Here is a 14,772-nt window from a genome sequence, read left to right as displayed (position 1 = left end):
CTTCACAGCGTGGCCGCTGCTCTAGAAGAGCCAGAGACCAGCCGGAGGGAGGCAGCCAGGATGGTGAGGGGCCCTGAAACAACATTTCATCACATCGAAGATGCGGGGCACACCCTGACTTCAGAGATGCTACAGCAGTTTGGGGTGGAGAGGGGCACACAAGTCACCCAAGGACCCTCCCTTTCCTGCTGTAGCTGCCCTTGCTTATATGTCCCACTCTTCCATTTCTCTCTCTTTTCAACTCCCCTCCCCACTTACAGTTGTGCACACACAGAAAAGCACTGAAAGAACTGAAATGCATAGCTTGGTGTAGTATCACAAACACCCATGTGACCACCCGCCAGCTCAAAAACTAGAATCCTACCAGCACCCCAGCAGCCCCTTTTCTGCCCCCTCCCAATCACATACCTCCAAAGATATCCTCCCCAAAGATAACCTGATGTTTATGGTAATTACTTTTTTTGCTTTTCCTTATAGTTTTACTATCTGTGTTACATCCCTAACCATTATGGTTTAGTTTTGCCTGGTCTGGGACTCTATATAAATGGAATCATATAGCATGTAGTATTTCACTCCACAGTATGGTGTGAGATCCACTTATGGCTGTTCTATGTAACAATCACATGCATGTTCATTGCCGTATAGTTTCTCATTGTAAAAATCTACTGCCTTCTCGTTCTTCACCCTCCTGCAATTACAAAACCACTCTCCCTCCCTCTGGCTTCTTCAATCCATCCTTCTCATGGCAGCAAGACTGGTCCTTCTTAACCTGTTCCCAACCCCTTAGGTCCCCCTCCATGAGCTCTGAGCCCTCACCCTACCCAGGATTCCACACACTACAAGGATGATCTGTTGTTTTTCACCCCAACCAGACAGGCTGCAATGTTTGAGAAAAGGGTCCACACCTGTCTTTTCATCCCCACCTCACTGGTGCCGAGGAAAACGCCTGGCCCATGCCGAGCGTTCAGTATGTCTTCGTTGAATGATCATAGGACCCTAGGGGGTAACTGGTACTTGTCACCATTCCCTTTGTGTGTGTTTGTGGGTGTGAAGATGGGTAGGAGAGGGTGGGGGAATTCTAGCTTGTATCAGGCTGCCTACGTATTAACGGTGCTATTCCCACAACTGATGGTTTCAAGCATATTTGTGGGGGAAGGGGGACGGGGAGGGGGTACCTTCTACACATGAGAAAACTGAGCCCAGAGGCATTAAACGCTGGCCCCAGGTTATATGGGGGGTACATGGCAGAGCTGGGACCCACACCCGCTGTGTCTTTAACCACATCCATTCCACCTCTGTCAGCTACTGCGCTTTTTAACGTATTGTTGATATTCACCATAGGTAGGTATTATTATCTCCATTTTATGACGAGGAAATTGACATCAGAGAAGTTAATTGACCCGCTCAAGGTCATATAGTCAGTAAGAAATGGAGCAGGGCTCAATCTCAGGTCTGTCTGCCTCCAAAGCCTTGTTCCTTCTACTGTACCAGGCTGCCCTAAAGGAACTAATCTTTTCTACAGACCAAACATCCCCAGCCTTTAACCACTCATTATGTGACATGTTTCCTGTCGGAATCATTTGAACAGACATTTCCCCATCCTAGCTGCCGTTCTCTGGACACAACTCGTCGAAGGACCTTTTGATATCTGATGCTCAGTCCTGGACACACTATGCTGGATGTGTCTGACCAGCAAGATGGGCAAGCCCCCCACCTCTATCGAGCCATCTCTTCCCCAGCCCCTTGCGTGTGTGTTTGTGTAACAGCACTGGATTACATCACGGGTTGACCGCTCGTAGTACGTGTATGATTTATTCCCCCGATTAATTGATCAGCCCTTTGAGTGCCGAAATCATGTCTCCTACCTGAAGCTTAGGTTTTAGGGGACAGTTTAGGTAAGGATCTGTGTTCTGGTGGAGAGAAGCCCCCCTGGATTCAGGAAGAACAAACAAGAGATCTTCCCCTACTTTCAGGGAACAGAACTAGACCTGGGTAAACGCTGAGACTGGAGAGCACAGACTTTGTCAGCCTCTCCCTTTTTGGTGCCTTGTTGACTCTTCCCAGCACCCCTCTCACAAATCCCCGGGTCTTCATGTTACCCTACAGTCAGCTTCCTGAACTGGAGGCCTCTGGCCTCTAGGGCTTCACGGTCAAATGCCCTGCAACTATGTTCATGATGATGGAGATAAAGCTTTCATCAGATTCTCAGAAGGGTCAAGGACCTAGAAGAGGTTGAAAACAATTGCTAGGAACCTTTCCTCTGGCACCCCAGTCTGGCTTACCTCCTCAGAATGCTGTGTTTAAAAATGTTCTAATCTCATCTTCTACCAATAATAGGCACTGGCACTCTTCCCATGAAAGTGATCTTAGCTGAGTGGGTGTAGAAAACCAAGCTTTTGGATGAATTCATACCTAAGCTGTGAAGGAGTGATGGCCTCAGGGCCTCGCTGTAGGTATTTTGACAAGGAGTGGATCATTTTAAGTGGGTCTCTGATGAGTGAGATTTCAGATAAGGTGATGAAGTTAAAGGAAAAAGTAGCAGACAAAATATTCTGGAACAAGAATGGTTCAGTCTCCCTAGGCCATTTTCTTGCTTTTCAATGTTTCCTACTTTCCTCCACAGATTCCCTAGAAGTGTCAAGGTTTCTCTCAGCATTTTCCAAGGCAGGGCAGATGGTGGGGATTCCTGGAGGGAGACGGGGGGTATTTGTAGCAGCAGCTGTGTCAGTATCAGGACAAAGTACCTTCACATCCATCATCTTATTCTAGCTGGGTATCGTGATTCCCATTTTACAGCAGAGGAAACTGAGGCTTCATGAGGTTAAGCAATTCACCGCAGGTCTGCTGGCTACGAAGAGGGGGCAGTGAGACTCAAATCTAGATCCTGCCTCCGAGTACCATGCCCTTTCCATAGACTGTCTCTGTTGTAAGAGCCACCACTGTTCTAAGTCAGCTGTCGATGAAGCCTGCACATGGGCCTCTGACAGGGATGGATGCATGCTTCCTTCAGAGCGTAATACAATGCTAGGCACAGGGAAGGGGGCAAGAATGTCTGCTGAGTGACTGAAAGCAACACCAAGGCGCAGAGGCAACCAACCGGATCTCACCTCCACAAGCCTTCCCCGGCTGGGAGCCCTTGTGCAGGGCACACTCTGTACCCGGGTGTGCAGCAACCCTGTTTCTCCCAGCAGGGATGAGCCCAGCATGTGAGGCTCTAGCCCTGTGGGTGAGGATAGCTGGCAATCTGACAAGGAATCTCACAGATAAGGACGGGCTCAGAATCGTGGGGTGTACATGCATGTGTGTAGCAGTATCACTCAAGGCCCAAAAGTTGAAACAACCCAAATGTCCATAAACTGATGAACGGATAAACAAAATGTGGTCTATCTACACAATGGGACACTGTTCAGTCATACACAGGAAGGAAGCACTGCTATAGGGTACAATACGGATGAACCCTGAACACATCACGCTAAATGGAAGAAGTCAGTCACAAAAGACTCCATATCGTACGATTTCCTTCACGTGAATTACCCAAAACAGGCAAACCCATCTAGACAGAAAGTAGATCGCTGGCTTCTAGAGGCAGGGGAGGGACGGCTAATGGGTACAGGGTTTCTTTCCAGGGTGATGAAATAGTCTGGAATGAGATAGTGGTAATGATCGCAGAGCTTTGTAAATATACTTGAAACCTCTGAATTGTACAGTTAAAAAGAGTGAATTTTATGGCATGTGAGTTATATTTCAATACCAAAAGAATCAAACAGAGAAGGCCCCTGGTGTTTTTGTGCACTCGGCTTTTGTGACTATAGCCGAGTTTATACGAGGGCCCTGGAGCAAGGTCCTCAGCTCTGTGGGGCAGGGGCGAGATGGCTGCAAGCAGAGTGCAACTGTGACCCTGGCTGGATGCGTGCCGGGCTTGTGGATGTGATGGATACGGAAGGAAGAGGAGGGATGAGATAGTAAGACAGCCTCACTGTATCTAAAACTAGGGCCCGGCTATCAAAATCCTGCAGCTGTCCCAGGATGGGGCTCTGGGCCTCCGCTGAGGGTCGGGGTCCCCCTTTGCTTTACCTAGACTTTGCATGGGAGCTGAGAGATGCTGTGGTTTCTTGCGTCAATGCAGAGGCAGTAACAGCCTAGTGGGTGAGACGTTAGAGGCTCAAGCCACACAGACCTGGGTTCAAATCCTGCGGGACCTTGGGGAATGCGTTACCTTCATGGAGCCTAGTTTTGTTATTGGTAAAATGAGGATCATTTCACCCACCGGCTGGGCGGGTGAAACGAGATGATGCAGGAAGATGCTTGGCCCGCACCCCGGCGCACAGAAGTAGCTAAGGGAGGAGGGGCTCCTTTGATGGTGGCAGGGCCGCTGGGGCTTGGTTTCTTCTCTAGGCTCCCCCCACCCTCAGAAAATACTCTGTAAACTTGCTCCTGTGCTTGGGTAACAGCAGCACAGAGAACAGGCACATTTTTGACGGAAATAGGCAGAATCACCCAGGCAGGACAGGGGGAGGCTGGGATCTGGACAAGAGGGGATGAGGGCAGAAGCGGGGGCTGAGCTGCGCCCCTCCCTCAGTCCTCCACGGAGAGGACCCTCTGCCAGGGTTTCTCACCCTATCTGGATTTGTAATGGAATGACTGCTTCCAGCAGGAGTTTAGCTGCTTTCAGCCAAAATGCAGTAGCAAGAAAATCTCACTGGATTCTTCAGGGACCCAGAAGCAAGGAACTGATGGATGAAACCATTCCAGTCTCACCGCAGCCTAACAGCAAAAAGGCTCCGGGGTTTAGCCTCCATCTCAGGAGCATGCTGTCATCTGAATACATTTCTATAGCTGCTAGTGCCCCAGAACAGTGGAAATGACAAGAAGCCTCGGACACAGGGCAAAAGGAATCAAAGAATACTAACTTCTGCCTGAGGGAAAGAAGAAAACAGGAAAACCAGCATCTACAATAGAAGTTCTAATAAGCGATCTCTATTAAACAAGTCTACAGATTATACCACGCTCTCCCTTTCTGCTGTCAACCATTAGAACTGCTGTCTACAGTATCCTGACGGCTTGAGATGAATAGATTACTCTGTAGAATGTTCATTAGCCAATTTATGTGCTTGTCAGAAAGTCAGCAGTGTTTGTGTTGACTAGTGTATGCCAGTTATACGTGTTACTGTAATTATGTAACTTTATTCTGTAAACCAATAAAATATGAATGCAAAAAGCAAGAGTTGTTGCTAAGAAAACTAAGCGGAGTGCTTTGGAAAGACTCCAGACCCAAATTTGCTTCAAAGTGAGACCAGGTGAGACAAGTATAAGAGACTGGGATACACAATAAAAATCTAGAAATATCCTGCAGACAGATTACTTCCCCAAAGCCAAAGTTCTTATTCCATTTTAAATAAAGATGAAATTTATAGATCTTATAGGAGAAGTTTGTGCAAGTAAAATGACAAACTTTAATCAGAAAATGACCTTGTCCTTATATCAAAACATTAGCAAACAAATATATTATGTATGTCTTTTAAATCAAAATAAAATGTATCTTACAGGTACCCCTATGTTCATAGCAGCACTATTCACAATAGCCAAGACACGGACACAACCTAAACGTCCATCAGCAGATAAATGGATAAAGAAGATGTGGTATACACACACACACACACACACACACACACACACACACACACACACACACACACACACACACTGGAATACCACTCCGCCATAAAAATGGCTGAAATAACGCCATCTGCAGCAACATGGACGGACTAGAAATTATCATACTAAGTGAAGTAAGTCAGAAAGAGAAAGACAAATACCATACGATATCACTTGTATGTGGAATCTCAAATATGACGCAAATGAATATATCTATGAAACAGAAACAGACTCACAGATGCAGAGAACAGACTTGTGGTTGCCAAGGGGGATGGGGGTGTGGGAGGGAAGGATTGGGAGTTTCGGGTTAGCAGATGTAAACTAGTATATATAGGATGGATAAACAACAAGGTCGTACTGTACAGCACAGGGACCTATATTCAATATCCTGTGATAAACCATAATGGAAAAGAATATGAAAAAGAATGTAAACATATATATATATATAACTGAGTCACTTTGCTGTACAGCAGAAGTTAACACAACATCGTAAATCAACTCTACTTCAATAAAATAAATTAAAAAAATAAAATGTATCTTTTTAATGGTTGTTTCTTTCTTCAATCAACTTTTCCAATTAAACAATCAACAAATTAGTTGTCTCCCCTGCACTGGATACGAGAACATCACTGATATTGAGATCTGCCCTTTTTCATACCTTTTCTAAGACTGAACAGCTACTATATGCCTAATACAATGTTGCCACAGAGTGGGGTTCTCCAAGAACTACAGTCTCAGACTTGTTCTCAGAGCAACAATGAAAACAAGAGTGACTCAGAGTGATCAAATATTTGGGAAAAGCTTCAAGCCATGCCCCCTCTTGCAAACTCACGATGCCCCCCTAGTATACTAAGGGTAAAGAAATAAGCTAAACTTCGTATAACCAGATTTTCCCAAATCTGTTTCATCAGGGTACCCTTTCTTGGGAGCAACACCTATTACATCCTGTAAAGGTACCCACTTTGGGAAGCAATGCTTTGGGGCCCAGAGAAGAGGTATCATGTATGATCTCTATTCTTAAACAATTTACAGCTGAGTCAGAGATATACAACATGTAGATTCGACACACACATATACACACAGAACAGGTAGGTAACAGTATTAGTCAATGTATTCTTAGGGTCAAATGATGGGAGAATCAGGAGGTATTACAGATCAGAACAACAGATCAGCCATCCACCTCTAAATAACTTTCACAGATGTTGGGCCTTGGCCTCAACAACTTGCTCTTGGTCTGCTGTTCTAGAAAGTTCACACTTCTTGAGTGTGATTGTGTATCAGGCATGGCTCTTTACATAAGTTAGCTCATTTAGTTTTCTGAACCATGGAAAATGGGTATTATCTCCTTTTTCAAAGAAATAAAGTGATTGCCCAGCTAGTGGAAGGGCCTCAATTCATACACCTGCCTGTCTGGCTTGAAAGCCTGTCTTCTTTCCACTGCGCCCTGTTACCAAGGCTTTTTCCTGAGCTGGGGTTTAGGGGAACTGTGTGCCCACTTGTATCTGGGGAGCCAGCCTTGGCCTGCAGGGGACAACTGCATCATGCTAAGTCCCTAGAGCCTAGACTTCTCCCCATCTTCTTCCTCCCCCTCTTCCAGAAGTTCTGAGTTCTGACTTTAAAGGCCCATGGGTCACTCTCTTGTCCTCTCTCCATGGCCTCTGTGGGGAAGGCATTAAGTGGGGGAGGACTTGCCAATGTCAAGTGCTTTATCGACGGTATCCACACTGAGTGCACTCTGCGCTGCAGAGGGCCTGGGGCGGGTGACGGGCTCACTCACACTGTTCAGCAAGTCCCCGCCATCGTTCCAGGTCCCTCCTACAGCTCTAACCTGGGTCCTTCTTTCCCCTCTGCTTTGTGCTCAGCTGCTACACCCTCTCTTCCCTGCCTCTACCTTCCTCTGCCTTCCCACGTCCGGGTGGAGGTGGTCGTAGAGTGGAAGGGAAAGACCCTGAGCCTTTGAGGGGGCTCAGCGGGGCGGGGGGGCGAAGGGCAGGGCGAGAGGCAGGACATGAACTGAGTCCAAGGTCAGAGGAGGGATGGATAGTGTGACCCTCTGTCTCAGGCTGAAGACTTAACTCAGGGGTGAGTTGCCATCGGGTACGGGAGGCACCGGAAGTGACAGGAGTCAGCGGGGGGCACTGGCCTGGACGTCAGGCTCCTCTCCCTCCTATACTTGCCTTTTCTCCCCTCAGAAGTAAGGCTGTAGGTGTGTTCACATCAGTCTTCAAACATGCACAGGATGGGGGTAAGGAAAGGAAGAGAAGCGAGGGAACGAACGTTTAATAAGACCCAGTGTGCTAGGGTCTTTGCACTCATTTCACTGCTCCGTCATGATCGCCACAAGAGGTGAGTGTGGCCAGATCACAGAGGAAGAGGGAAAGCCTAGATGTGAAGCTGGGTTTGGTTGCCTCAAAAGCCCATGAGCTTTCCACCAAACCCACAGCCCTACAGTTACACAGCAACACAACGTAACACATGGCCTCCTCTAGGTCCATGGCTGGGGCCGGGGAGGTAGCCTGGATGCCCCCAACTTGGGTGTTACAGCTCAGTGCACAGAGACAGAACCTCCCCTACAGAGGCCCTCTTCCCGGCGCTGGGGCTGGGAGCTTCGCACAGACACTGGGCTCTCAGGGCCACCGAGTCCATCTGAGCCCTCTGGCTCTCTAACAACATGGAAGAGAGAACAGGCAGGAGACCTGGGCATCCCCACCGCGAGCTCCAGATACTGAGTCAGAACAACAGGCCGAGGCTGCACCTGGCTCCATCACTAGGCTCCGGGAGTCTCTCCAACCTCCTTTCCTGGCTTTAACCCTCAGCCTTCCAGCACTTTCTCTCCAAATTTGATTATTGTTTGCTCCCAAGGTTGTGCCTTCAAGATGTGCTTCCTCAGCAAACGCTGGGGCGGCCCCGAGTCCTCATTCCCCAGCGCCGGCGGGGAGGGTGGGGGGCGCAGAGCTCAGGCCACATCCCGCACCTCAGAGCAGTTCTGGCCATCTGCTGGGGGGCAGGAGATCCTAAGATCCCCAGATCCTAGGACCACCTGGGCCTGGGCGCCCTGGCTCTTGGAGGTACTTCCATTTCAAATAAAGGGCTGACGACTGACTGATTAATTAGTTCCCACGATCCGCTGGCTTTGTCTCCTTGTCTCTGAAGAAAGAGTCCCCCTAACTCCTGATTCTTCCCCACACTTTTCCGACCAATATATCTACAGCCCCAAGCTTGGTATCTGTCTTCTGTCTGTGTGTCTAGTACTCATGCCAGGCCAAGAGCTTGCAGTCCACTGGGAGCCCGTCTGTGCTCGAAGAATCTACCTCCCCACCCCAGACACACACACACACACACACACACACACACACACACACACACACACACACACACTCAGCCCAGAGTCACTGGCTTTCTTTATTGCTCCAGTCCTTGAATGATACTAGGAGGTTGCTAGTGATAATAGTGTTAAAGTCACTTCTGATAGTCAAGGCCTGTCTGCTGCCACTTACACTGCACACAAACACAACTACCGTCATGGTAGGGGCACAGGGCAGGTGCTTTATAAACATTATACTTAAATCTGAGGCCGTGTCGTCATTTTACGAAAGAGGCTATGAAAGCAACTGCTCTGCGTTTCTGAGCTCGGCTGGTTACGTGAGGCCAGGATTTCTGCCTGGGCGGCTCCTCCGGGGGGTGGGCTCAGCCACGGCTCCCCAGTCTGTGCCTCCTCTGGCTGCCCTGATCAGAGGGAAATGGACGCACACCCTCTGCTTCCCTCCGTACTGAGGACTCGGGAAGCAGAAGAGTCCTGATGGAGAATCAGCATTTTCTTCCACGGGAGAGGTCAGGGGTGAGCATGGCTGACCGCGGGAGGAGGTTCTGAACCAGTAAGCACAGCCCCGGCTCCCACGGAATCTCACCCTGTCCCTGAAACCACCCTGTCCACTAGCCCAGTACTGCGTTCTCTCCAGAATGTGTCTGTCCCCATTCCCTCATCGATGTCACACTTTTTTGAGGCAGCAGCCGCAAGCACTGGAACTCCCAGCTGTAGGTCCCATTTAAGCCTCCCTCTGCCCTGGCCTCTGGAAGATGGTATCCCTATCAGAGGGCCTCTCTTTGAGGCCACACCCTCTGCAGATCTAGGGATGATGGTCTGGTGCCCCAGGGCTTATTCATACCCCACGCTGCAACTCCACACCCCAACACACACACACACACTCACCATGAGATGCTGGAAGAGCCAAGAACGCATTATATTGGTGGCATGCTTGGGCAAGACTCCTCGTTTGTTCTTGGACTTCTTATCCTCATTTTCCAGGAGGGAGGTGAGGTCAAGGTTAACCTTCAGGGCACGTGGAGAAAAAATCAGCATCAGCAGCCTGGCGGGCCAGCGGCTAGGGACCTGTTGCCATAGAGACAGCAGCCTCTCGCTGCCAGTCCCCTTTCCCAACTCATTCTGAGGGCCCGGGGGAGGTTACCTTTCCTGTCACCCAGCGCCAGCCTCTCAGAGGATGGGAGAAGGGAAGACGGCGAAGAGGGAGGAGAAGGGGATGAGAGAGGAGACAGAGGAAACAGGGTCATGCAAAGGGCACAGGAGAGAGAGATTGGCCGTAAACCATCCAATAGTTATTAGCATTCCTGGGGTACGTTAGAGTCTGCACAGCGCTTTCCTATCCATTACCATGGTCAGCCCTCACATCAGCTCTGTAGGCTGGTGGGTCTAGTGTGCAGCTGGTGTCAATCCCTCATCTATGGATAAAAACTCAGAGGCTCAGAGAGGTTAGGTGACTCATCCGAGATGGCAGAGTTAATGTCAGATCTCGGTCCTCTGACTTCAGATCTTCTCACTCCCACCCTGGCTCCCTTGTGTACGCTCTACCCCACTGAGCTACAGAGTGGCTCGCAGTGTAGACCAGGAATAGGAAGTGCAGGATCCCTCGATGTAACCCCGAGAGGCAGCAAAATCCCAGTTGATAAAACCGTTCCAACACCCACCTTCTTTTCTGTCAAGTGGGGGTAATGATACTCCTTAGAGGACTAATGAGGATGTAAGGAGTTACCGGTGTAAAGTGCCTAGCAGGCAGTAAAGCGTCACGGTTGCCCTCCCCCCAACCCATGCACATACGCACACACCTACACTGCACACACACACTCACCTGTGTGTTCTGGATCTGGATGGCTCCCTGGGGGATTGCTTGGGTGACCACCTGACCCTGGGAGGTTACCATGGTAACCGGCTGGTATAAGGCTCCACCTGAGGAGACAACCACTTTTGGAGTCCCCTGCCATAGGGGTGGGTAGGAGTGAGGGCAAGCAGGGTTCCCAATGCCCTTGGCACTCACGTGTAAACACCCTCTACTCTGGAGGCATTCAGCCCCTGTGGAGGAGGGGTGGGACGGGGATGGGGTCCAGAGAATAGAGTCTCTCTGTGTGTTTGCGGAAGGGTCTCTGACGGGCTTATGAGACTTTGACCCAAATTTGTTCCAAACCACCATCATTAGGTCTTGCTAACCATCTATAAGCTTACAGAACACTTTAGTCAAGAAACGCAGCTGGAAGCCCCTCCCTCGGCAGGGGGCACCTCTCCCATTTCCTAGGACGTTTTGTTCAGTGCCCTGCCCCCCAACCCTGGAATTCCCTCAGGGCCACCCGGCCTCCTCCCAGGGGTGTTCCCCACAATCCGCTGCACACACCTGACACCACTTGTGAGTTGACAGTTGTCATGGCGATGTTGCCCTGCTGGAGCGCTGAGGCTGGGACCACAATCCCCTGGGGGTTATTGGAGACTCCGGACATGGAACTGGGGGAATTCTGAAGGAGGTCCTGGCAGTAAGGGAGGCGTGGTTTGTGACAATGCCACTAAGAGCTTAGATGCCACAGCCCCAAATTTCTCCTCTCCCCCCCCCCTTCCTGCCTTGCCTCCTCCCTTTTCCTGCTCCTCTCAGACCCAAATCCAGAAAGCAATTCTCATGGCTCCCTAGAAAGTGTGAAGAAGGCTCAATCTGAAAAAAAACCAACCAACAATAGTCATGCATTTAGCCATTCCATTCCCCTGCAAACCTGAGACGTAAATTATCCCAGAAACCAGTGGTCCGCACCTTGGCTTCACTTTGCAAGTTCCGGTATCCGTACCTAGGTTCCATCCCCGGCGATTCTAATTTAATTGGTCAGGGGTGTGGCCAGGGCTTTCGGCGCGGGGGGGGGGGGGGGGGGGGGGAGGGGCGGTTGTTGAAAGCTCCCCAGGTGATTCCAACCCCAGGCCAGCGCTTCACCTGCACATCCTTCGCACTCAGTTGTCTCCAGATGCCCCACCCCCACCGCAGGGCCTCGCTTCCCCGTACCTGTATCGCAGCACTTATTACACCAAGATCCACACAAAGGGGCCTCCGACATGTTCTCTTTGTATCCTTAGCACGTAGTTTAGGGCCTGACACATCACGGCTACTAAAATATTTGCTAAATAATAATAAAATATAGCCGCCTGGCCCCTTCATAACCTGTCTTCCAGGAATCTCACGTGAGCCTCCCCTCTGCCAGCCTCGGGCACATTCCATGGGCTGCTTCCTCTCCCTCAGGCCCCCAACACAGAGCCCACCACGGAGGTCCCTTCCGCCCCACACTGTCACTGCCTGCCCGTTTCCCCCAGACAATGCAAAGCAGCTAAGAAAACCATTTTTCCCCCTGGTACCCTCATCATTGCCACGTAAGAGCTGGGCTAGGACCGCTTAGACTTGATGTAGAGGGACAGGAGGGAAGCTCGGCCGTGGGTCTCCAAGAAGGGCAGCAAGGCCTCCCTGCTTGGCGGCCGGGCGCTCTGCTCTTTTCGGGAGGGTTCGTGAGGAAGGAATTGGGTGTGAGAGGTCGGGGTCTCCAGGCTTCATCTGGAGACAGCAAGGCAGGCGCGAATGAGGTGTAGTGCCCGGAGCCCAAGGAGACCCACCAGGGTCGCTTAGCGCCTAGCCTCCGGTGCCCCCGACCACAGGCCCACGTGTAAAAACAGGGCTTGAACCGGGTAACCTGCCCAAAAGGCCAGCTGGAAGGAATTAGGCAGGAAAACGGCCAAGGAAATAGGGGGAAAAGGAGGCCCCTGGCTTCCTAGCTTTGGTTTTAGGACGAGAGGAGCTTGGGCCTTAGGCTGCAGGAAGGTCTAGAGTGTGGAGTGAAGAGAAACGTGTGCTTGGAGGAAACCTGGAGCCAGTGACGGCACACAGGGAGCGACAGACAAAGGAGAAGCATCAAAGGCCAGGGGGCAGCTAGGGCGCATCACCTCCCAGACCCTGGCACCCGGGAAGCTGGCCAAGCCTCTCACAGAAAGAGGCAGTCGGTCCTGACTTACACGTCTCATTCGATTCAGCTGCTTAACCCCCCTTGGCATCTCCTCCGAGCTGCCTTTCCTACCCTCCTGTAGTGTCCGGCTCAGGGCTATAAATACGCAACAGCGGGGCGGGAGCCTGGCTTCCCCTCCTCCGTGCTGGGGCCTCCCATCTGGCTCCTGGGAGGAGGCCTCGCTCCCATACTCGGCTCACCTCTGCAGCTGTGACCTTGGGGAAGGGAGGGAGCGGCTCCTGCCTCAACTTTTCCTTTCTGGGATCGGCGAGGGCCTCCCCACCAGCGAGGTTTATTCTTTGAGCAGAATTCTTGGCCTTCTCATTTGTACAGCTCCGGGGTAATGCTGAGTCTGACCTGCAGAAGCCTAGAGACTGGAAGGGCCCTTACAATCTGAGTATTTCAGCTCCCTGAGGTACAAATAAGGAACTGAGGCTTAGACATCCAAGCGACTTGCCCACGGTCCCCCAGCTGGGTAGCAGCAACAGGGCTAGAACACAGTCCTCCGTCCTCCACAAACACTGGACCCACACCCTGGGCCAAGAACTGGGCTGCAAGGTGCTCCTGGAATCACAGCGGTTCAATAGCTGTTGAAGGCAAGTGAGCAGATTAAAAACAGCCCAAACCTGGAAGTACGGAACAGCGTGGGCACCCAAGGAATGAAGGTGGATTGGGAATTAGCACCTCATGCCTCAGTCTCTGGCTCGTTGCTAACACCCAGGAATCCTCAAAGCCTGACTCTTCAGCTGTGAGTCTGCTCCAAGCTTGAGCTCCCCTCGTCCCAAACTCCCAGCCAACCATTCTCCCAGGGTGTAAAGCAATACTGAGATGACGTGAGGCTGAGACAAACGTGGAAGGTAAATTTAATGGGGGGCGGGGTATCCACTCCATGCCACTCACCCTAAAACTAATGGCAGTGACTTTTCAACAGTCTCTGGTTTGGAATCACCCATGCCACAGTGCTCGTCATCGAATAAGGATATTTGGGAATTTCAAACGTAAAAAGTTGTCCCAGACTTTCTCCTCCAACCCCACCCCCTGCCCCACGGAAAAAATATCCACCAAGGTTAGGAAAACACAGGCAAAGCCAGTAAAATAAATATAAGATGTATGCCTTGGGATTCAACCAACACATTTTTACTAGCAGAGGCAAAAGGGCGAGCTATCACCGGCGTATTCAAACTCTGGCTGGCTCTCAGACTTGTGGCTTGGCTAGCCTCCATGCCAGCTTCCCCAGTTTAGGTAACTAAAGGCAATTTACGCATTGGCTCAGACCCTTCTCTTTCCTACCCTCTCCTCCTACTCTGGGTCTTTGCTGGGAGGTGCTAAGAGGCCAAGTTACATTAGTAAAGGAATGGGACGGAGAACTTCATGGGTAGAGACCGTGGGCAGGGCCTGGGCTGGCCCCACCTTAGCTGGGACAAAGAGAGGAAGCGAAAACTTGGCATCCCTGAGGTCTGGGGAAATGATATTCATCTCTTACATTTGAAAATATGAGCTGTTTCACAAACCTGCCTGAGAACTGGGGTGTTTTTTTTGTTTTGTTTTTATTTATTATTGGCTACATCGGGTCTTAGTTGATGCATGCGGGATCTTTTGTTGCAGCGCGAGCTCTTCGCTGTGGTGGCTTCTCTCTAGTTGTGGAGCGTGGGCTCCAGGGCGTGTGGGCTCTGTAGTTTGTGGCACGTGGGCTCTCTAGGTGAGGCGCGCGAGCTCAATACTTATGGCGTATGGGCTTAGTTGCCCAGAGGCACGTGGGATCTTAGTTCCCTGCCCAGGGATCGAACCTGTGTCCCCTGCATT

The 14,772-nt window shown here is 50.7% G+C and overlaps 1 protein-coding gene across 5 annotated transcripts in view; it reads right to left on the bottom strand.

Moving 5' to 3' along the window:
• The window catches only part of PKNOX2 (PBX/knotted 1 homeobox 2), a 256,856-nt gene that overhangs the window by 7,699 nt on the left and 234,385 nt on the right, over nucleotides 1-14,772 (bottom strand). For 4 of the 5 annotated variants that reach the window (XM_033407436.2, XM_049713225.1, XM_004280714.3 and 1 more), the window contains 3 exons: nucleotides 11,337-11,466; nucleotides 10,800-10,897; nucleotides 9,866-9,985 (listed from right to left, as the gene is read on the bottom strand). The exons of the other annotated variant lie outside the window; for it this stretch is intronic. In XM_033407436.2, the coding sequence (XP_033263327.1) occupies nucleotides 9,866-9,985; nucleotides 10,800-10,897; nucleotides 11,337-11,466 (348 nt within the window). The remainder of the gene's footprint in view (nucleotides 1-9,865; nucleotides 9,986-10,799; nucleotides 10,898-11,336; nucleotides 11,467-14,772) is intronic. 5 annotated transcript variants of the gene reach the window in all.

Source organism: Orcinus orca, chromosome 8, assembly GCF_937001465.1.
Source record: "Orcinus orca chromosome 8, mOrcOrc1.1, whole genome shotgun sequence".
Taxonomy (NCBI): domain Eukaryota; kingdom Metazoa; phylum Chordata; class Mammalia; order Artiodactyla; family Delphinidae; genus Orcinus; species Orcinus orca.
This window is presented reverse-complemented; position numbering and strand designations above follow the sequence as displayed.